We start from the raw sequence: 23,525 nt of genomic DNA on the forward strand, positions 1-23,525 counted from the left end.
TTGATAATTTTTATTTTGTACTTCTGTACCTCTCAGTAATCAAGATCACCAATATGTTAAATTCAAGGTTAGTCTTCTTTAAAAGTGAAAAAAGACAACAATAAAGATGCACAATACAACTACATGTAATCATATACAGGATGCCAAGTTTCTACTCTTTTCTCAGAACATTTTCAGATGTGGTATCTTATTCTAAGCTTCCAAATGAATCACCTAGAAACTTATAGAAAGAAAACCACAAGCAGGTGTAAGGTATACCTGAGGCTCACTTACGTATGCCATCTTCAAAATACAGCTTTTGATGTATGGTAACACGTACTGACAACTCTGCCCAATTCTTAAGCGAACTGTAAGTAGACATTTCATTCCAGCACTTAACCTCAAAACAAAACCAAACTTTAATTCAGAACGCTGCCAGGTGTAGCTGAACACATCTCCTCTAATAGCAGCAAATACTGCAATTTTGTACTTCCTCCTTCTGAGTAATAGAGAATGAGTATTTTGAAAGGCTCCGGTTTCCTCCTTCCTCAGAATAATCTGTGTTGTTTCCAGGACATTACTGTCTCTTCAATGCATCTTTTGACACTGTAATGGGTTATTTCTTATCCATATAGATCATATAGATTAGTCTGTATACCTAACATCACTTTTATCAGATTTCTCCAAATAGTTTGTTGCACCTTCCTCATTTAAAGCTTCATATACTCTCACAAATCAAGTGGCAAATATATCATGTAGAGCTATTTTCAGCTTTTGATGAAAACCCCATCCCACTCCTTCACCAAAAATGGTATTTACGTCATCTCTGATCATAAGAGCAGAAAGGTATCTTGAATTTACTAATGAGGCGAAAATGGTCTACAGGATTACAGATAAGGAGGCTTGGGAAAGCTGCTGGAGAAAGAAGAACTGAAAGAAAGGACCCATGCAAAGTAAGCCAAAGGAATGGCTTTTTCAACACTGCTTTAGAAACTGAAAGCCCTTCTTGTGTTTCTGGCGTGATCAAATCAACGCAAGGAAAAAGCTGTTCACTCTGAATACTCAGCCTGACTTGGTGGCAATAACGCTCTAAATGCCCGTGCTCTCTGGAAATTCCCTATACAGACCCCAGGGATTTCCAGACTTACCAAACATGGATCTGCTGACTGCTTTTAATTTGGTCTGCACACATAACATCATGCAAATAAATCGGTGCGATATTTTCAACTTCATAAAAGTTTATATATGCCCTTTTATCAGCTGGTTATCGCCCTTTTCCTCACATGAAAGAACTCTGAGTTTTGTCTCTTGCTTCCTAAGCGATGAAAGAAACTGTGGTGGTAATGTTTAATGGCTGCTAGCAATCCACATGACTGACAGGCATCTGTGATGGACAGCAAACCCTATCCCACTGTTGCATACACACAGACACCTTACATAATTAGGCTGAGAAACTGGACTTTCATGAAAACAAAGTGAATTTTGAAATGCTGAGTATCACACTGAAATAAATCCTTTCAAAAAGTTGCAGGAAAAGGAAATGCTACAGCTTGTGCCAAAAAATATTATTTACAAGGTCTGAACCCCGTCCTGCTAGTACATGGCAAGACTTCCTCAGAACACATCAGATCCTCCTCTGGAACTTAAAACTGTCTTTTTTCCAGGCTGTTTCAGAACTTACCCACAGATGTAGATCTTTACTCAGTATTCCTACTAAAAACTGTAATTAGGAATATCTTTAAAGTAGATCATATCATTTTATCTATTCTTGTGCAGTTTTCATTTTTCAAAGAAAGAGACTAGGTTACACGCAGCAGTGAAACAAGTCTACCTGAAGCATGTATCCAAAGAACTTGCCAAAAAACTCAGGTGGGACACACTGCAGAACTGGTTACAAGAAAGAAGTGGGCACAGGCAACTCTGCAAAATACAACTTTGCTCAGTTTCAGGTACATATAAAGGGGAAGGCCAGTACCTGTAGTGCAGAAAAGGGTATAGAAGCATGAAGGCTTTTTCTAATAGCCCTCTATCAATCTGGTGGCCCATTAAATACCTTTGATTGAACTAAAAATTAATCTGAACGCACTTAAACCATCTTCCTTTCCACACACATTTCAGTTCTTTATATTCTTGCATACACATAATTGACAGCATGAAGATCAAGACATGGGAAATGCGGATCTGTTTTGGCTGTCTGTATTTCAGTATTTCTAAAATACTTATGTTTGGAACTCACGGATATGTTCTTTTTTAATCATAGAATCATAGAATCATACAGGTTGGAAAAGACCTCTAAGATCATCAAGTCCAACCGTCAACCCAACACCACCATACCCACTACACCATGTCCCTAAGCGCCTCATCTACACGTCTTTTAAATACTTCCAGGGATGGAGACTCAACCACTTCCCTGGGCAGCCTGTTCCAAGGCCTGACCACTCTTTCAGTAAAGAAATTTCTCCTAATGTCCAACCTAAACCTCCCTTGGTGCAACTTGAGGCCATTTCCTCTTGTCCTATCGCTTGTTACTTGGCAGAAGAGACCAACACCCACCTCGCTACAACCTCCTTTCAGGTAGTTGTAGAGCGCGATGAGGTCTTCCCTCAGCCTCCTCTTCTCCAGGCTAAACAACCCCAGTTCCCTCAGCCGCTCCTCACAAGACTTGTGCTCCAGGCCCTTCACCAGCTTCGTTGCCCTCCTCTGGACACGCTCCAGCACCTCCATGTCCTTCTTGTAGTGAGGGGCCCAAAACTGAACACAGGATTCGAGGTGCAGCCTCACCAGTGCCGAGTACAGGGGCACGATCACCTCCCTGCTCCTGCTAGCCACACTATTCCTAATACAGGCCAGGATGCCATTGGCCTTCTTGGCCACCTGGGCACACTGCTGGCTCATGTTCAGCCGGCTGTCAACCAGCACCCCCAAATGCAGGACCCGGCACTTGGCCTTGTTGAACCTCATACAGTTGGCCTCGGCCCATCGATCCAGCCTGTCCAGGTCCCTCTGCAGAGCCTTCCTACCCTCCAGCAGATCAATGCTCCCGCCCAGTTTGGCGTCGTCTGCAAACTGACTGAGGGAGCACTCGATCCCATCATCCAGGTCGTTGATAAAGATATTGAACAGGACCGGCCCCAGTACTGAGCCCTGGGGAACACCGCTCGTGACCGGCCGCCAACTGGATTTAACTCCGTTCACTCTCTGTTCAATGAGATGCCTTGGAGGTTAAATATGGGAAGCATGATCTTTCTAACTCTAGCAAAGACAATTTACAGGGGTATTCAAAAATACTCAGAATGAGTTGTCTTACATTTAAGATATTGTAACCTATTCCTCAAATTTGCAAGAGTATTCCAAACTTTCTGGTGAGTAGCAGCCAGGTAGGCTCCTGAAACAGAGCTCATTGATTCTGGGTAACGAAACTTGGGTTGAGACTGTCAGTATTAGAAAGGACCCTGCAGCAGTGAAATAAGAATTGACAAACTACCTAAACTCATATTAGATTTTCCAGTATTTTCTTTCCATTAGTGTGACCATGAAACAAAGGCAAGTTGGGGGAAAAAAAAAAAAATTAAAAGAGTTGATTCTACAAAATAAGAAATGTATACAGTGTCTGTATCAGAAGTTAAGCAATCTACCTTGCTGATCATTCTCTGAGTGTTTTATAATATAATTTCAAGATAGAGATATAGTAATATATTTCACCCTAAAGTTTTAAACAAGAAATAGTGGCAGGACCTAATTAGATATAACTGCTATCAGCAGTGTGTTTAAGAAGAACATTCTGATAATTTAAAAAATGTATTTTCTTTTATTTTCTGTTCTTTATTCTGGGCTCCTAAAAATCTCTTCTATGCCTAAAAATAAAACTATACAGATTTCATCTCTTTCAATTTGGCAAACACTGAACAGAGTAGAAATTAACATGGCTCCTCTGTACAACTTCAACATATGCTGCACTTTATCAAGTCAAAACATTTCTTTATATAATAGCATTAAAATAATGCCAAAGTAGCCCTTCCCTGAATAACTACTTAAGGAGGAGTTAAAAAAGAAAAATGCCTTATGCTGTACAAGTATGATCTAGTACTGTTTCTAAATTGCGATCATCCTAGAATCTTTGAATTTCTTTAGGAATAAACACAAAAATAATTCTATTCCAGTCAAATGCATGTACATAACTGTTTTCAAAAGAAAACATCAACATCTCATTATTGACACAAACACAATCCTTTCATGGAACATATGTTTTGCCATATTTTTAAGAACAGAAACCTGTGTTTGTAGTGGTACCCATCTACGTAACTTATTGTTTTAACACTTGTAAGACTTCCCATTCTAACATAGCTTTTTTTTCCTTTGACACTTAAGTAAAGGTGTGACAAAGTACCTGGCACTTCACAAAAAAACATGATTTCTGCTCTCCAGTTTGATTAAATCAAACAACTGAACAAAATTTAATGAGAAAAGATAGACTTGGATTGAATAATTTAATTTAAAGAACAAAAACATGAATGTTTTGAGGTTATCAATTTGTTACAAAGCACAAGAAATACGAGCTTACGGGTGTCATTTTCCTCCCTTTTCTCTTTCTCCTCACACATTTTATTGTATACTTGTTCTTACATTTTTAAAGATAGCAATACAAAAGACTAAGACTATAATACCTTATATATTTATATAGCACCTTCTGATAGAACACCACAGTGCTTTTGAGATGAAAAACACTGGAGGACAATTTAAAAGAGATGTTTCAAACTTCTGAAGGAAAGAACAAGGTTTAAATGGAAGATAGAATTATATGTAGAAGCTTAAATTATATATATCTTACATCATCTACACAAACAAGCTATTGGTGTTACAGAAGAACAGTACCTGTGCACAGTCCAGCTTCAAAAGCAGGTCCACCCTCTTTAACTTGTTTAACGAATATGGTATCCATTGGCTCCAGTCTATTTCTTTGTTTTCCTGAGGAAGAAAGAATATTTCTTAAAAGCATTTAATCATACTGCATTACCATGTTTCTACTTTAAGAATTACTTTGAAATGTAATCCTGCCATGTTCATCATTACATTAAATACTCAAGTTCAGTTTGGGGTGAGGGAAGGTAGAGAGATTAGGAGTCCTAAAGACAGCATTTCGTTTGGCTACACTAAAGATCTTTTAGGAGTCTGGGGAAAAAAGAAAGGGGAAGGGGGTGGAGAGAGACATGTACCTCAAACTTAAACTCCCGAATATGTCCCAGTAAGTGGTATTTTTCAGGTTCATTTCATCACCTCATTGCTACTTCATCCTCACGCTGGTGCCTACACTATTCCATAAGAATTACCCCTTCCCTCTTCTAGATTGCTATCTGGCATAAGATACAAAGCCAGACAAACTGAGTAAGAATTAGTAGTGCAAACTGAAAAATAAAATTTTTAAATCTTTCCTTAGAAGAAAAAAACATAACATTGATTTATAGTCCTCATGGAACTGTAACACTGATTTTCTAACAGTGTTTTCCAGATGCTCCAAGATGAAGCCTAAAGTTTTCTTGACGATTTATCAAAATTCAAAAAGTAATGTATAATTCAAAGTAAATTATAATGTCTGCACATGCTGTACGTATCCATATATACAAAATATAAATGTAGAAGTTAATCTATAGTAGTTAGAAACCGTAACACTTATTTATTCTTGCCTTCTCAGTATACACTTTATTTCTATGCTTCCAGAAACACAGGTAACTTGTGCTTTTACATGCATGCCACCAAATTTAAGTAATTCTTAGTTGAAGTAGCCACTGCTTCCAAATATCGGGGGAGGGAGGGGAAGAGTGCAATAAAAAACAAACCCCACGAACCCCCCCCCAAAAACAAACCCAAAAAAGCCCACACAAACAAAACCACAACAACAACAAAAAAAACCCTCCACAGTTATACTGCAGGCTAAAATGCAGTGATGCTGTCCTGAGCTACATCTGTATGTTGCTGGAGCAAGTTTACAACCTCTACACAGCTTCACTAGCGTAATTTTTGTGCCAATGAGCTAAAAAACAAAAAAACAAACAAACCAAAAACCCACAAAACCCGTCAAACAATAAAACCCACCCAAAAATGAAATTTGAAACTTTATTTCCAGTCTGCCGGAAGACTACACTGAACTTAATTTGTTCTACGGTGTTATTGGTCTCTCCTGACACCCCTGTCCTACATGGTGCAAAACATGAGCACTCAACAGAACCAGTGGCAGAACCTCAAAGGTTACAGCCAGACAAGCTTTTATGGTGCCAGTGCTGGCTTTAACAGCCTCAGTCCCTCCCAACTCCTATCACCAGTTACCACCCTTGTACCACACTCTCAGCTGGGGAAATATCACCCTTTGGAGGCTACATGATAAGCCAGCCCAGGGAACTGACATGGATTGAAAATAAGCTGGGTCTGGGTTCCAGAAAACCCTGGCATAGTGGAGAGGGTAGTATAAACTGCAGAAAAAGCAGGAACAGAAGGAGAGAATAAATGGGTTGCTTATAACTGGCACTGCTAATAAAAGAAACACTCCTCAAAACTGGAGTATTATGTTCTAATCACTTCTTCAGTGACTAATCTTTGAATTAAGCACAAATGGCACTGCTTTTTGAAGTACTTTTGCTACAGCTTTAAATATCTCACCTGGCCATGTTTACTAAGCCACAGCATTATTTATTGAATATAAATAAGGTGCCCCCCTTACCCCTTTTTTGGTTCAGTTTCTATATGGGAAAAGCTCATTATTTGAAGAATTTTAGTAAACTGCACAAACCTTGGCTTCCCTCTGACTATGATTCACGTTTTTCAAAAACAAGTTTTAGCCTAATTCCTTCATTCTGCAGACCCTCAGTGTCCTGCCATTTTACCACAAAACAATTGAACAAAATGGCTTACTCATATGGCTCTAAATGGCCTTCTTGAAATAACTCCAGATTGGTAGAGAATAATCAGAAAGTTGATTTGATAGAATCAGATAACTACTATATACAAAGCAACTGAATTATAAATCAAGAAACTCCAGCTGGCAGCTCAGTCCCCAAATACGTCAAAATTTGATTAGCAGGACACAGCTACAAGACATACAAAATGCTCTTTGTGAACCAAAGCTAATATCTGTCATTTTTAATCTGCTGATTTAAATAGACACTGAACACATGACGTGTCTCATCCTTTAAGAGGCAGTAACGTTTCAGCAAGTTTAGACAAGCTCCAAGAATAATCTACCCAAATGCCACGAACAAAAGGTTTCTTGAACCACTTACAAGAGTGAAGTTGAAGTATGACCTTTTATAGGACCACCAAACATCCTTCCCAGTGTTGTCACTTAATCTTTTCTGAAGAGATTTACAATCCCAAAAGTGACAAGAAAAATAAAAATAATGGAGCTCCCATGACACATTTAATTTATAACACTTAATATCCGATACTTATAATCCAACACCAAGAGCCAAAATGCTCGTCAAAAAATGTTAGTGGCCTACTGCTAGTTCGCTTAACACTCAAATGCTACTTTATGCCTTGTCCATACCTGAACACACAAGGCAAGAGGTCAAGCAGATAAAGTTACTCCCATTCAATATCCAACACAGAATACCTTTAATACACTTCCCACCTCTGAGTTAGAGGGGGAAACTGTATCAACTTATAGAGACCAGAGACTGAAGGCTTCCCTGAACATCTGATTTCTGACCAATCTGTCAGCTACACCGAGAGGTCCTTCAACACTATGGGCACTCACTTCAGGTTTTCATAGCTATTTTATGGACCAATTCACAAAGCTCATTATGCATTCAACTTGGTTCTTTGTCCTACATGCGGAAGGAGGCTATATTGAACAGTCATTTTTCTTCCTAAAGAAGTGAACCACTATGCTAAAGATAAATATCAATTTAGGTGCAAAAAATTAGGATGAAAGGTTTAAAGTGTTGTTTACATTTGCAGGTTCATTTTATAGGTCAGTAATATCCAAACACAAGTAAAGACAAGAAGAAAACCTAGGAACTCCCAAGCTTTGGTAAATGAATACATGCTCTTCATTTCTCCTTGGTCTTTTACGTACTTGGATACAAACCAATATTTCTTTCCATCAGTAACATATAAACGAACTTTCTTGAATATGTCACCTCAAAGTGTATGCTTATATTTCGAGTTTGAAACTCAAGCAAAGCTGAACAATATTTTCTGACAGTAGGAGCTAACGATACTTTCTTCAGACCAACTGAGGGGGAATAAATCTTGTAGATGTGCACTCAATCATTACAGAAAAATTCCATGTCAAATGGATAATCTAATAACTTGCCTCATGTCTCAAAATTTAACAATCACTACACTTCAATTTAATTGTGCCTAAATCTCCATTGGGTCCTGTCTGCACCCAATCATCAGGCAAAAGCAAGATGCTGTCCAAAATGTGAGCCTAAACTTCCCTCCTTCCAAAGTCCACCATCTAGAGCAGATTATCACAGTGGAACTTTTACACCAAGTTCTCCAGCTCTGCACTATATAGTGTCAGACCAGATTCACAATTTTCCTCCGTAGTATCAAAAGGCTTAATTTTTTGGAGGATGCCAGCAATTCCTTACAAGGCAACACAGCCTTGAGTAAAGCAGCTCGCATTACTAGTCTGTCAGACATGTAGCCTTATTGTACCCTTGCCAGGCCCAAGTACAAATTGGGAGAGGAGTGGCTGGAGAGCAGCCCTGCAGACAGGGATCTGAGGGTGCTGGTCGACAGCAGGCTCAGTGTGAGCCAGCAGTGTGCCCTGGCAGCCAAGGGGGCAAACCACATCCTGGGGTGCATTGAACCCAGTATAACCAGCTGGTCAAAGGAGGTGATTATCCCGCTGTACTCAGCACTGGTGTGGCCTCACCTCGAGTTCTGTGTGCAGTTCTGGACCCCACAATTTAAGAAGGATGTGAAGGGCCTTGAATGTGTCCAGAGAAGGGCAACAAAGTTGGTGAAAGGGCTGGAAGGAATGTCCGACAAGGGAGCAGCTAAGGACTTTGGGTTTGTCTAGTTTGGAGAACAGGAGGCTGAGGGGCGACCTCTTTGCTCTCTACAGCTTCCTGAGGAGGGGACGTGGAGAGGGAGGTGCTGAGCTCTTCTCCCTGGGATCCAGTGATAGGACGCCTGGGAATGGTTCAAAGCTGCATCAGGGGAGGTTTAGACTGGACAACTACCTGAAAGGAGTTTGTAGTGAGGTGGGTGTCTGTCTCTTCTCCCAAGTAACAAGCGATAGGACAAGAGAAGATGGCCTCAAATTGCGCTAGGGAGGTTTATATTGGATATTAGGAAAAATTTCTTCACAGAAAGAGTTATCCAGCATTGGAACAGGCTGCCCAGGGGAGTGGTTGATTCACCATCCCTGGAGGTATTTAAGACATGTGGATGTGGCACTTAGGGACATGATTTAGTGGTGGACTTGGCAGTGTTAGGTTTACAGTTGGACTTGACCTTAGAAGTCTTTTCCAACCTAAATGATTCTATGACTAGGAAGCATTTCTTTACCGAGAGGGTGGTCAAACACTGGAACAAGCTTCCTAGAGAGATGGTCAATGCCCCAAACCTGCCAGTGTTTAAGACGCATTTGGACAATGCCCTTAATAACATGATTTAACTTTTGGTCAGCCCTGAATTGGTCAGGCAGTTGGACTAGATGATCGTTCTAGGTCCCTTCCAACTGAAATATTCTATTCTATTTGCCAGTGCTTTTCCAGTGCTCATTACTGCATACTACTTTGCCTCCTCCCTCCTTCTCCATACTTTTGTAACAACTTTATAATTAAGCATTACTTTGCAGGCTACTAGCAAATGAGACAATTTCTCTTAAAGCTTCAACTGCAAGTGAAAAACAAGACATGACGCACACACAAAGAACAGGCAAAAATGTGAGCTGCCAGGAACACGCTCACACGTGCAAGGAAGCAGCGCAGATAAAAAGCACAACTTCTGTGAAAAAGAATTATATATTTACTTCATTTCTTCACAAGTGTAGCTATAATCAGAGGTGCAGTCTTATGTAAGGGCAATAAAAGAAATAGAAGCATATAAAGTTGCCAAGTACACAAGTTAGCTGACCAGAAACTGAAAAACAGTCCATAAAGGTAAAGTTGTCCTTTCCTTTATCAGTCTTGTAAGCACACAAGACTCTCCAGCATGAGTAAATGGTCACCAGTCAGGATAAATTAAAACTCAAGTTATTGTCCAGGCAGCAATGTAGTTTTACTAACAGAGCGACTAAAATATTCCTTGCAGTGCAACCACTCCCTTAAGCGATGCTATTCAAATGAAAATGTAACTTTAAAGGAGGCAAATTTTACTTCAGAGATTCAGTATTATCAGAAATAAGGAAACAAAAATGAATCACCAAGTATAGAGAAGACTCAAGGCAAAAATTAATTGGCTTAAACAAGGATAGTACGGAATCAGAGTCTTTATAATGAGGTCCCTTAGTCTAAACAACCAAAGTTAAGTAGTCTGAGAAAGCACAAACACCTGTAATCAAATGCAAGACAAATACAGAAAAGCGGTTTATTGCAACAAGATTTTTCCTAGCCAACATATACATTTTTCATAATTGTATGCAAATCTTCCAATTAGTCAGCAATTTTCAACCAAAAAATACTAATTGCTACCTTCAACAACCAGTGAAGCGGAATCTATAGAATTAAGAAAGTAGTAACTTGTTTCAACTGTTGTTCAAATTAACGTAAAATAAAACTAAAGACTTTCTTCATAATACATATATTTATCATCGTTTATGATCTAACCTTTATACTACCTGGATCTACTAGCTGAGACAACAAGTCAATACCACCTTCGCAGTCTGATAGGGGAAAGTAAAGTTACAAGGAAGCTTTCCTGACAAATGTTTGAGATGCCAGACGTGGCAGAGGGGAGTACATTGCACTAGCACAGCCATCTGATTTGCAAAATAATAAAATTCTAATATGCTCTTTCTCCCTGATAAAAGGGAATATTAAAAAAAAAATTACTACTTTTAAACAGAACAGTAGAATTAAGAGTTGTTAACATTTATAATTTACTTACATGGGGGGGGGGGTGTGTCACATGCAGCAAAACTTCTCCTAACTCCCCTAAACTTGACACAGAAATTAATTTTATCCAGGTGCCAATTCTAGCTTAATTCCCTAAAATGCTAGTTTGGAATAGAGCTGCTGAAAGGAACATAACTAGTATTATATCAAATGCTGTAACCTTGAGTTAGTTTTTAAGCTGCACTTTGCAGATCAGACAGCATTACTATACTGCTCTGTGATTCATCCGGAAAACAAAATGACAAGGCAGAAGTTACATTATCAAATCTACCAACACACTACAAGACAGCAACAAGCACATCACTTCTCTGTAGTCATTAACCTTCCGATATAAAACACAGTCAAATAGAAACATATGTGTCACAAAGACTACACAAAGGACACCTCTCTGACAAAGAGCCTTTACATTTTGAAGAGGGGAAAAAAAAAAACCAAAAGAAACAAAACAGAAAACCCACACCAAAGTGCTATTGCTGACACAGCTCTTCCTTTCTTTTTGACCTGCAGAGCACAAACCTGCAAGTGTTTCAGGACACAGTATAATAAATAGTTTCTTACAAAGTCTCTCCTAAGAATCTGCTGCTTAAAACCATGCCATTTCTCCTTTTCCGGGGGGGGAATCTTTTGCTCAGGGCAGCTGAACCGTCCTTAGAAATCCTTGTAACACAGGAACTAAATAAAGGCTGCAGAATTTTGTTAGCCTTATGCAGCATATTTTTACTGCTGGCCCTACGCTCAGCAGACAGCAAGGGTGACTTTCATTTCTGTACTGAAGAATCACCAGCCCCACGAAACACCTCAAATTATTAAATTAACATCGGCTCTTATGTACATCTTTCTCTGACTCAAGAGGGAGGAACATTCCTCTTGAACATGAAGATCTACAAGTATGCTTTTGGATATCCAAGGCATTTGCACTCTGTTGGTTCAATAATGCCAAGTGGTACTGATTCTTGGAACACTTTTCAGGCAAAAGGAGGAGAAATACGTACAGCTACAATAGGACAAATGCTTCTAAATGATTACTGCTGATCATTTCCAAGCTACTCAAAAAGAGATTGCTGAAAGTACAGCAGAACTTACATTTGTTAACAGAGATTTCATTTAATTAAATATAAATCACAAAACTGTCAGGATTACATTTAACTGAGACAGTCCAACTAAAGACAACTCTGGATTTTATAATCTGCAAACTAAATTTCATACATAGTAAGCATTTCTCCACTAGCAATCCATTGCAGAAAAGGAGCCCAAAGGTCCCAGCCCAGCCCTGACAGAGCTTATTTCACCCACTGTCAAGCACAGACTAACTCAACTAAAAAACACCAAGCAAAATACAGTGCCAAGGATGAGCCTCTAAAAGAGGATGATAACAAGTAAAATAGCACTGTTGAGTCATTTAGCAGAGAAACACCTGGCATTCAACTCCGTGATACAGGAAAAATACATTCTGCTATTACTCAAAGTACCTCTGGCATTTTGATTAGGCAACTCAAAGATGGTATTTCTTCTTTTGCTTACTCTTCTCTTAAACCGTTTGACTAATACAACCTCAACTTTATCTTCATGGAGGGGAGGAGAAGGAGAGAAAATAACCTGGCATTGTTACCGAAAACATGTAACACAGTTTCAACTTAAATACAAACTCTCCAAAACTGTGTTTCTCCGTTGCATTATTTGCCAATATTATGACAATTTTTTTCAATTCTCTCAAATCTAAAGTGAAACCTTTTCAAGTTTAAAATTTAATTTATGATTAAACAGTCTAGAGGATTTACTTTAGTTTTTAGTTAAGCATAGAGCCATTCAATTTATATCCGTTGTAGAGAATCTACAGACTCTCCCCTAAATCCATGGAAATTACACTTACTCAGTTCTCAGCGTTTTTATCAAAAGTCAAAGATGATTTGAACTCAATAGTAGTCACTGAGGAACATTATACATGTGACAAGTTGGAAGGCCACTCTGCTGGACATTCTGGATGTACTTTAAGGGAATAAGGAATCATCACACTTAGGTCTCAGTGGAAAACTAAACAAGTCCTCTTTTAGCATTCTTAACATTTGGTGTTAAAAATAAATTTGGATTAAAAACCCACAAAAAAGGACAATTTACTGTGGCACTATCTTAAAGCATTAGTGTTATATACTTCTTGTCTCTTACTCCTATTCCACTACCGTATCCCTTAGACCGTATCATCCCAGTAATCTATGACCTTTCCAAATATTTGCTTTCACGTTCATTCTCTTGTTCCTTATCTACCTTGTTCCCATCATCACAGGTACAATTAGTTTATTTCATAACACACTGAGCTGATAGATGATGATGTTGGAAAAACAGGATTAAATTAAATCCTGGGAGAACACAAACCACATTACAGAAATCAACAGTCTGTTTAAAGAAATAAAACATCAAAAACTCAAGGCATTATGTAAGCAGCAGTAAGGAATAAAAAGCTTTTCCTGCATTTTTTCCACCCTTCCCCCAAAGGCTCTACAATGTCAAACCAGACTTGCACAGAGCTGAAGGAGCTCAGGTAATAAATTGGAACTATTTAGCTTAGACAATTGAAGGGTAGAAACTTTAATCTGTAGTTAGGCACATAAAAAAAATAGCTGGTGATCAAGATTTAAAAATCAAGAAATCTCAGTGAAAACAGATGTCTAAAGTCTCATTAGAAAGTGCACACTCAGTCTCTACAGAAAAGGATACTGAGCAATATACCTAACTCGCCTTTCATTTGTATGGGAAGATAAGCTGCTAGTTGCTATAGATACATCTACACAGAAACAGGAGATAAAGTAGGAAAGCGAGAACATCATATTAAAGAAATATGATACTGGATTATAATGATACTAGATTTCCAGGCATTGTATTAAACATAAAATACCTTAGTTCTCATATGAAAGATGAAATTCCTTTCAGACTATTTCTATATGCTTATCACTGCTCATTTTAATCATGACCCACAAGCCAAACATTTTTGAAGAAAAACATGTTTTAGGACAAGGTACAAGAAACGACCAACCCATTTAATATGTACTAAACTTGTATTTTGCCAACTACAGCTTCAAGAAGTCTTTGAAAGACAAAAACATATTTACCATATTAAGTGCACAATGAAATGGGAGACAGCATGGCAACGGAGATGGTTTTCTCCAGCACTACTTACCATGTGTTGACAGTGCAAGTTTTTAATATCAAATATTATTATTTTTAATAGGTATAGGTATTTTTCAGCTTGTCTCCAAATATTCCTACAATGCTCTCCTGGAAGACTTCTGCGTGTGAGATACCTCTTAAATAAAATTTAGAAATAGGGCAACTCCAGAAAACAGGAAGAATACTGACAGCACACCATCCTCAAAATCCATGAAAGAAATACTCCAAGTTAATACAGGCTGGTCAGTATAACAGAAATTGTCAAGAAAACAGTAAAAGCTGATACAAGTTTCCAGTCAGTGACCAAGGAATCCACTGAGAAAGATCTGCATCTTCTGATAAAGTGCACCTGTTAGAAAAGCATTTTAATAGCTTAGCTTAAGGTCACAACCTGGAGCAGTAAAAGCAGGAAAGAACAGAAATCTTTCAAATAATAACTACATAATATTTAGGGTAAATCTGCTGTGATGCCCTTCCAGCAGATAACAGGGTGCTAAAGTCCCCCATAAGGGCCAGAACCTGTACATTGAGGCTTCCCCCAGTTGTCTGAAGAAAGCCTCATCTACTTCTGCAGGCCGTCTGTAGCAGACACCCACCAAAACATGGGTCTGCCTGCAAATCCTGACCATAAACTCTAAGCCAGCTCCCCATCCATTCCAAGCCAGAGCTCCATGCATCCCTGCTGCTCTCTTACAACTTGACAACAAAGGCAACTCAACACTCCATGCTCTCCCAACCTGTCCTTCCCAAAGTGCCTGTACCCACCCACTGCAGCACTCTAGCCCACTCCTGTGAGCTATCCCACCACGTCTCTGCGACCCCAATGAGATCATAGCCCTGCAACTGCATGCAGACCTCCAATTCCTCCTGCTTGTTCCCCATGCTGCATGCATGAGTGCACAGGGGCTTCAGAGAGGTTCTCAAAAAAGGCATGAGAGCTCTCCCCATCACACTGTCCTGTAGGCATTCCCTTACTTAAGTGCATACACTTGAGGTGGTCCTCTTCTGTCCCAACTGTTGACCATGAGGTGTCTCCCGTCCACAGCATCCTAACCCCAACACCTTTGTTTGACAACCCAATCCACCGCTTCCTCACTTGTTTCTTGGCCATCATGTCCCTCCTGCGTCATTCTTAGTTTAGAGCTCTCCTGGACAAAGCTGCATTACCTTTGTTCTAAATGCTTTGAAATCTTGCTGCTTACTTTAAAAGCAAGATTAATGCAAGCCAGGAGCATGATTGAAATATATACTAAAAAAGTTGCACTAAAATTCTAAACCAGAACATAAAACCATATAAAAATACTTATTTCACTGTTAGAATACATAAAACCTGGTACATGCTTTCATCTTCTGCCCTCTAGACTTAATTAGGTACTCAGCTCCTTTGAAAAAAATATTCAAGTGCTTTCAATAAAAGTCAATAGTAATAGAGATGCTTTACTCTACACTCACCTACTCAAATCTGTAAATGCTGAACCTGACAAAAATCTCAACTTTTAAAGGTAAGTTTAACCTGTGAAAGGGCAAAGCAGAAAGTGCAGGTAATCAGAAATCTTCACTCAAAATCAATGAAAAAAAAAAAAGACAATTTTGCACCGGCACACACTGCTTCACAAAAATGAAAAGCTTGAATCCCCTTAGCTTAGTCTTTGAGAAAGGAAAGCTCAAGCGAATTAAGTGAATTATCACCTACAGACTTCAAAAGAAAAATGTTTATCATTAAGATATTTTCATTGTTAATTAAAGACAGAGCTTCACAGAGGCAAGTTTTCCAATTAAGTCTGAAGGAAAATACATGACGTTTGCCACTAGATGGCTCCTCTGTACGACACGCAACGCGCTGCACCCTGCCCGGCAACATGCTCTTCCTCAAGCTGTTGAAGCAACTGCGCTTCAGCAGCAAGGGACCCCCAGAGCCAGCAGCCAAACACACAGCTTCTTGCCACTCCAAAGCAGCTCGGCCTCGTTTTCCAAGGTTAATTATTTTAAGGGTCCTTGTGATAATCCTTCACAGAATTTCTGGCATACCTGCTTTTGCTAAATTAACATGATGTTTGTGAACATGAAAAATGAGATACACTTTTCCTGATTTTCTCCTCACAAGCTACCTATTCGCCTCATTTGGGAATAGGAACAACTTGTAGCAATGTAAATAAGAAACCGTTTCATCCCCTCCGCCTCCCAAGTTCACACTAAATGCTGGCAAAAAATGTCTTATACACTTTGTCCCATTTTGTTATTTTTAAAGGTATAATACACAAAACTGGCAGGTTAAATTCTACTGACACCTACATCCTCCACCTCACAGTCATCTCTTCTCTTCCGAGAAGGAGCACAAGTCCAACCTCCTCTCCTGCTAATGAGAACATTGTTGTCTTTCCAAAGCAGTTTGTGCCCTTTGATCTGTATTTCAAGGCATACAACGTACTACGTTGCTATAAATAAGCAATAGCTGAGCTATGATTCATAGTTTAAGTAGCTACACAAAAATTTCTAGAAAGTAATCTTGCTCCCACCTGCACAGGTCTCATAGTGAACCAAATAAGTGTTTGTTTACTGCTGTTCCTTTACTGAAAAACAGATCTCAGATAATATTTTAGATAAACAGACCCGCATTTGCATCATTAGCTGATCCAGTTCTCCTTATGACAAGAATAATACTGTAGAACTTCTTTCTCTAGGCCACAGGTGGTATCTTCCATGCTGGTTTGGCACAGAGGATCAACTCCTTTCCCTTCCTAAAGGAATTTGCCTTTTCTTTTTGTATGCCAAAACAGATAAAGGAGGGAGGTTGCAAGTTTGGGGGGTGGATGGCGGTGATGAGGAATAGGAAGAAATTTACTTTTCACTGTTTAACAAGCAGGTGACAACAGCTGAGTAAGACCAGGAGGATGAAATGGATGAATTCATCTGCTTCCAAGAGCAAAGTAAGAAAGTTCAAGTAAATTCGTATTTCCCAGAACGCTTCTCATATATCACAGTTACATAAAAAACCTGAAACAAAAGTTCAGACATGTTCTCTGTCTTCCAACTAAATAAGATTTTTAAAAGTACATTGAAGCCAGGTACCATTCTCTGCTACAGTGTAAAGCAGAGTGTAACCCACCAGTAAAACAAGCATTCACTCCATGCTGCCTCGGACCTTTGAACAGGCCTGTCCTCAACGAGTTGCACTCCCCTGCCAGACGAAGCCCTGCACATTACATTTGCAATGCAGCTAATCCCACCTCCTCTGCGTACCTTACCATCATGACAGACTGGGAAAAACAGGAAGCAGGACTGGGCTCTCAAGCTGAAAACCCAATTTCCTTACCTAAATCAACACATTTTCACCCTTCTAAGGAAACAATAAGATATTGGCAAAAAAGCGAGCATGGATGAGAAAATAGCTAAATACCAAAGAGAAATTCAAATTAAGTGGGACTGAGATGTAGCACCAATTAATAAAAAATAAGTTAAATGGTGAATTAAGAAAGAGAGCAGACATAGGCAATGCGAGAGGGAGAAAGCTATGAAAATGGAGGGGAACTGACAGGTATAACCTAGAAATAAGTGATTTTTCCATCCCTCCTAAATCAAGTGCGAGGATTTTATTCACACGTCTTATCTGATGTCACTGAAGCATGTTTCATGGATTGCTTAAAACGTACATGAGACTGCCAAAACTGATGAAATAAGTTAGATCAGTACTTTTAAATATTGAAGAAAGTATCACGAAGCTAATAGGAATAACCTCTATCTTCTTTTTTTAAAACAGTTGTATACCACTTTTGTGGATAATTTTTACTATCACTACCAACACTAGGTTTATATACTTATGTGTTACTTTTCTTAGAGTAAGTTGCAACAAAATTCAAATTTCATACTGGCTGCTCTTAGACACTCTGTACAGCACTTTTTTTTAAATGCATGTGTTTAAATATATCCATGAGACTCAAACCCTTTATAGTAGTACTTTGCACAAATAACTGTGGGTCTTACATGCAGATCAAATTAAGAGAGTGTGAAACTTTCGCACTAAAAAGGTAACACAGCTGGTTTCTTGTCTTCTTGTCATATACATGACAAGGTGATATACCAGCACAGAAGTGATACAGCACATATTTTAATTAACTTAGTGGCCACGCAAACACCTACATTAAATAAGTGAAGCTAAAAGACAGATATTTTCTTTCTTTTGCTCCCATGCCATGAAATTCAATGAGCTTGATGGTCACACTGAAATGATTTTACATTTCAAACTCTTAGGTAGCTACTGAAGTGTATTACACAGCTGAAATGTTCAACATACTGGATTTGTGAAAAAATAAAAACAAGACATACCTTGTCTATTCCCATTCTCTTCATCCTAAGGAAAAAGAAAGAGTACATATTAAAAATTTAATAAATGGAAAAAAATGCATAGGCGTTTATAAGCTGTGAAGACTTGAAGTAAACTTGTAAGATTAAGTCTGCATTCTGATATCTCATACTTTTTCACAAATATTGGACTTTACAGAATTAAGGCTTTCATTCTGAGAATGTAGTGTAATACCTGTTTTAAAAAAAACAACTAAGCACAGTTCCATGAAACATCCCCACAGAAACAACATGAACAGCATTATCTGTTGTTGCAAGCATGTTTCCACCCCGAAAGCCAGGCAGGAGAGGTTATACTTTAATCCTTAGAGGATTCAAAGCTAAATGATATGCAAGAGATACAAAATATTTTGTAAGTAAGCTCTGAATATGCTTTCTGAAATTTGAAATATCAAGTTCGTTTCGCCTTCAGTACCACTGTCTAGAGAAAAATATCTACCCCAAACACTATTTAGTAACAACCTCGAAGATTCTCTTTCTGCTTATTGCGCTATCTATATACACAGTCATAACTACCAGGTATCACTGACAGTCCTTAAAAAAAAAAAAAAAAAACCAAAAAACAAACAAACACAAACACCACCACCAAAACACCCCCCACCCACCCCCACCCCCCCCAACTCTGGAATGTACTGAGGGAGAATGGCATGCTTACAATAGAAAATGATTACTTATTTAAGTTACTTTCTTGTCAATATTTTAATATGAATGAAAGGCTTTTGAAAGATCATGGCTGATCTCTTCTACAAAATTCTACCATCTGAAAAGCACAATTGTTTAAATATGGAAATATGTGCTTTCTTTCTGAACTGTAACTTTATGGAGTAATAAACTTTCACCCTAAATACAATTTCTTAGACTAATATGTATAATTTGGGAAGTATTTCTAACAATTTACCTCAGCTAATTAAAACAGCTTTGTCCTGAAGGAAAGAAGGAGCAAGGAGACGATCACAGAAATAATTTTCACCTGTATATTCCCTCCTACTTTTAAATGGATTAATTCCAAATTTCTAGGTCTTTTGCATTTAAAGACAAATCACTGTATTTTTCATAATAAATATTTTCAGAGCAATTGCACACTGATCTGAGCAAACTGTTCAAGAGAGGAAGACTTGAAGAAAGAGACGGAGTAAGACCTGGATATGAACACTATATAATGATGAGGATGAGACAAGTCTCTCCTACGTGCAATACGTTTCTTGTGAGACATACAAGAGTTCTGCTGGAGCTTTGTAAGATACTACAGAAAGATAACTTTAAGGAAGAAAAAAAAAACAAAAGAAACCCCAAAAACGTGAAACACTGAGTTAATAGAGATCTGGTACTCATTCTATTTTTAAAAAGCCACGGTAATTATTATTACCACCCAAACTCTGAGAGCAGCAAACAGTACACCCTTAAGCTGAACAGTCCTGTCTGCTCTATACTTTGGCAAAAATTCCATACTAGTAGACAAGTACTGTTAAAACTTATTATTGTATCTCCTGAAGCCCTGTAACAGCCAGCTGATTTTGAACTACAATCACTCAAAAGAACAGCAGCGAAAAATTAGACAAGGCTAACATCTGCACATCTCTAGTTTCCACCCAATCTGTCAAGTGAAAAAACATCTTCAGGACTTTGAATATTAGAGCTCATAGTCTGGAAAATTTGAGTCACACATAGGGGAGGCTACCTGGTTTGATGCTATAAAACAAAAATATTATGGAAGTGAAAAGTTACCTAATACAGAATTGCCATCATTTATGAAATACTGCAGTGGGTTTGTCAGTTTGTCACCGGGTATGCAAAGCTCTGTTATAAGAGACAGCTGCAAAGCATTAGTTTTTCATGGTATCAAGCCAATGAGCTCACGCCTTTAAAAATGGAGTGCTTTATAACGCAAATGTTTTCAAATTAGCTTTCCCTCCTATATCTACCTCTTACACATTGCAAGATGCTAGTATATGGTGCTTCCATACTTAAAGAGAAGGTTTTCTTTTATCACTTACTTGCTTCTCAGACTGATTGAACCTGGAGAATGAACTTCACATGCAAAAAAAGCATGTTGCTTCCTAATAAACATCTAATGTTAAAAGCGTAATTTAATGTAGGCTTTTTGAAATGCTAGCTTAAGAAATCTTCCACACGCTCCCTATTCGCTTTCTTAAGGGAAAGGACGCATGGGAAGCAAGATTAATAATGGCTTATTCCTGAATGTGCAGCTATTCCATTTGGTGTGTGGCCCCACATAAGCACAGCCAAGTACTTTTGCCAAAATGAAATGTGTTAAACCGCAATCTCAGGTTCCAAGATCATCTTTCACACCGTCCTTCACATAGGGCTGTCCCTCCCAACAGGCCTACCAAACAACACTTTCTTCCATAACCCTTCTCTATCATAATGTTTATAAATTAGTTAATTAATAACATTACAATGGAAAGAGTCCGTCGATTCGTAGTTAATTAGCTGTTTTGTGCAGGAACCATGAAAAGACACTAGAACTTAGCACAATATACTGAATTTGACCTAGACCTGCAGTACTACGTACACACTGAATGTTAAATGAAATAAATTAAATATAATATAAAAATATAATATATATAATATAATAAAAATACAAATAATATATATTAAATATAACATACTAGCATTCATTATTAAAATATGCAGAGATACTTCCCTGAATTAATTATAACCAATCATGTTCAATCATTTCAACGACAGCAAGTAAGGCCTGTTTTCCATGTCAGATGTAAATATAAATGGAGAAAACAAAGCTTTATGGATGCCCCTCATATGCAGTTATGCAGGTCACTGTCACCTTGTCACTAAGGTATCAAGTTTTATTCTTGCAACTCACCCTGCTTATTCAGGTGTTACACATCTATCTTAGGTAGCCCACAGTGCCACTGGTCTAGCCATCTCACCAGGAACTGTAGTTTCAGACTGATGACAGCGGAAGTCTATGAAAGGCAGACATCAGCTTTGTACACGGAAGGCTAGAAATACCTAGAGTTTACCCTCACCAAACCCTAAGTTTCTTGGTTAACGTGACTCCACCTGTTTTACTCAGGTTTTGAACAGTTCTTTCTTTTCAGAAAAAATCACTAGCATCACTAAAAATAAAATGGAAGTTTAGCACTGTTGGGTTTTTCTGGTCAGCACTGAAACAAAAGAAACCCTTGTTGAAGTTCTGCAATATTTAGAGATATCCATGAGACGGACCAGATAGCTAGAATTTCGTTGATGGTCAGCTGGACTTTACTTCTGCACAAAAGTGACCCTCATTCTGTTAAACTGGTGTTCTGCACTTCTGAATAACAGAAGGAGAAGCCTCACAGTTCTCTCCTTGTTGAACAGCAAGGGTGAGGTGTGCCTCCAGCCTGTGAAATATTAAGAGAAGGTGTCACAAAAAAAAACCAAAACCAAAACCAAAACAACACCTGAAGAACTGAAGATAACTCAAGACAGGTAGTGTTAGGTGCTAATATATTAAAAGACAAGGGTGTTTTGGGACTCCCAGTTAGCCAGAGCTTTGAGGCAGATCTGGCTAAACCTCTTCCGTGTAGCAAGCTCCCCAGGACAACTGAAAAAAGGCTTTTCAACTGAACATAGGTTTTATTAAGACTAACAACTAGAACACTGAACTTCTTAAAGTTTAAATAAAATCCCAACACCTCAAATGCACCTAAACAGAGAACAGAGTATTAAAGATTTTTATGAAATAAAGCCCACTCTTCTCCACTCAATACATCCTTTGGAGCTGAGTTCTTTGCTTCCAAGAAAATTCACCTCAGTCACTTTTCAAGTTGCAGCCTTCTCTGGCCTGTAGGAAGCTTTTCTTCCCATTCCCATGGAATATCCAGCTGTGGTGTGACCTTTACCACACCCTGCAGTCGAAGAGCATTATGCTCTCTGTCCCAGAGATGCCCACTGTTCCCCGCGTGTGAGGAGCCTTGTCCTCTTCTCCCCAGAGAATTCCACCTGACCTGTCAACAGCTTTTCAAACACACACAAACTGCAAGCAACAGGAGCAGAACTTCTAATGGAGGAATTTTCACTAGGTATTTCTGAATTGGAACCAAGAGTGGGTATTAAAAAAAAAAAAAAATCCGCAAAGAACGTGGAAAGACTGATTGAAGGAAAGCTCTTTTAGATTTTTTTCTCTTTTTACTGCCTCTACCAGTTTATGTTGACTTGCAGTAAGATTTAGAGATCTTGAAATCTCTATGTAGGCAAGCAATCTCTTCCAAGAGGTTGCTTGCCTACCTTGAAAGCAATCAGAGGAGCTAGAATGCAAAGCCTTCCCTGGGGTAAAAAAAGACCTCTGCACTGATCTAGAGGGAAAGTGACAGCATCAGGTTGACACTTGTGATAACAAAAGGATTGTGGCTCTGAGAAACTAGTAGAGGATTGAGTAACTCTGGCTGTTATGTCAATGGCATCTTTAACTTCCAGCTGTAACCTCTATCTTACATCAGAGGTAACTGCATGTATTCTCAGGCGTGAAGAAGGCTACTGCAAGATTTAAGACAGTCAGAAAACAAAATCATAGCTACCATTATTATACTACCTCTAAGGTGTGCAAAACAAAACATCTCCACCTTCTGAGGCCCTTACAATTTTGATCAATGAGGAAAGAGAGAGGAATGATATTTGAGCTTAGAATCAATGAGAGAGGCTGTAATTAGCTGGCAACCAATATGATCTTTGGTCAAATAAGAATGGTAGAGAAATCAGGTTTGCCTCATATTGGGATCAGGCTTACAATAGGTGAATTTCATTCTTTAGTACCGTAACTTAGGTACATAGACCTCTATAAAAGCCACCTTATGAAGACCCAGGAGTAATAATTTTGAAGATCTGTTCTTTTTTTTCTACCACCTCATGGTCATTAAAAGGAAGAAAAGAGAATATAACAGTTCAGGTTAATTTACAGAAGTATTGACCAGGGTTCTGTCCAAATGAACCTTA

At 38.6% G+C, this 23,525-nt stretch overlaps 1 protein-coding gene across 2 annotated transcripts in view; it reads right to left on the reverse strand.

Moving 5' to 3' along the window:
* The window catches only part of ARHGAP21 (Rho GTPase activating protein 21), a 126,701-nt gene that overhangs the window by 48,201 nt on the left and 54,975 nt on the right, over positions 1–23,525 (reverse strand). For both annotated transcript variants that reach the window (XM_075143937.1, XM_075143938.1), the window contains exons 3-4: positions 18,531–18,555; positions 4,852–4,944 (exon numbers count right to left, since the gene is read on the reverse strand). In XM_075143937.1, the coding sequence (XP_075000038.1) occupies positions 4,852–4,944; positions 18,531–18,555 (118 nt within the window). The remainder of the gene's footprint in view (positions 1–4,851; positions 4,945–18,530; positions 18,556–23,525) is intronic.

The sequence above is a fragment of the Calonectris borealis genome, chromosome 2 (genome assembly GCF_964195595.1).
Source record: "Calonectris borealis chromosome 2, bCalBor7.hap1.2, whole genome shotgun sequence".
Classification (NCBI taxonomy): domain Eukaryota; kingdom Metazoa; phylum Chordata; class Aves; order Procellariiformes; family Procellariidae; genus Calonectris; species Calonectris borealis.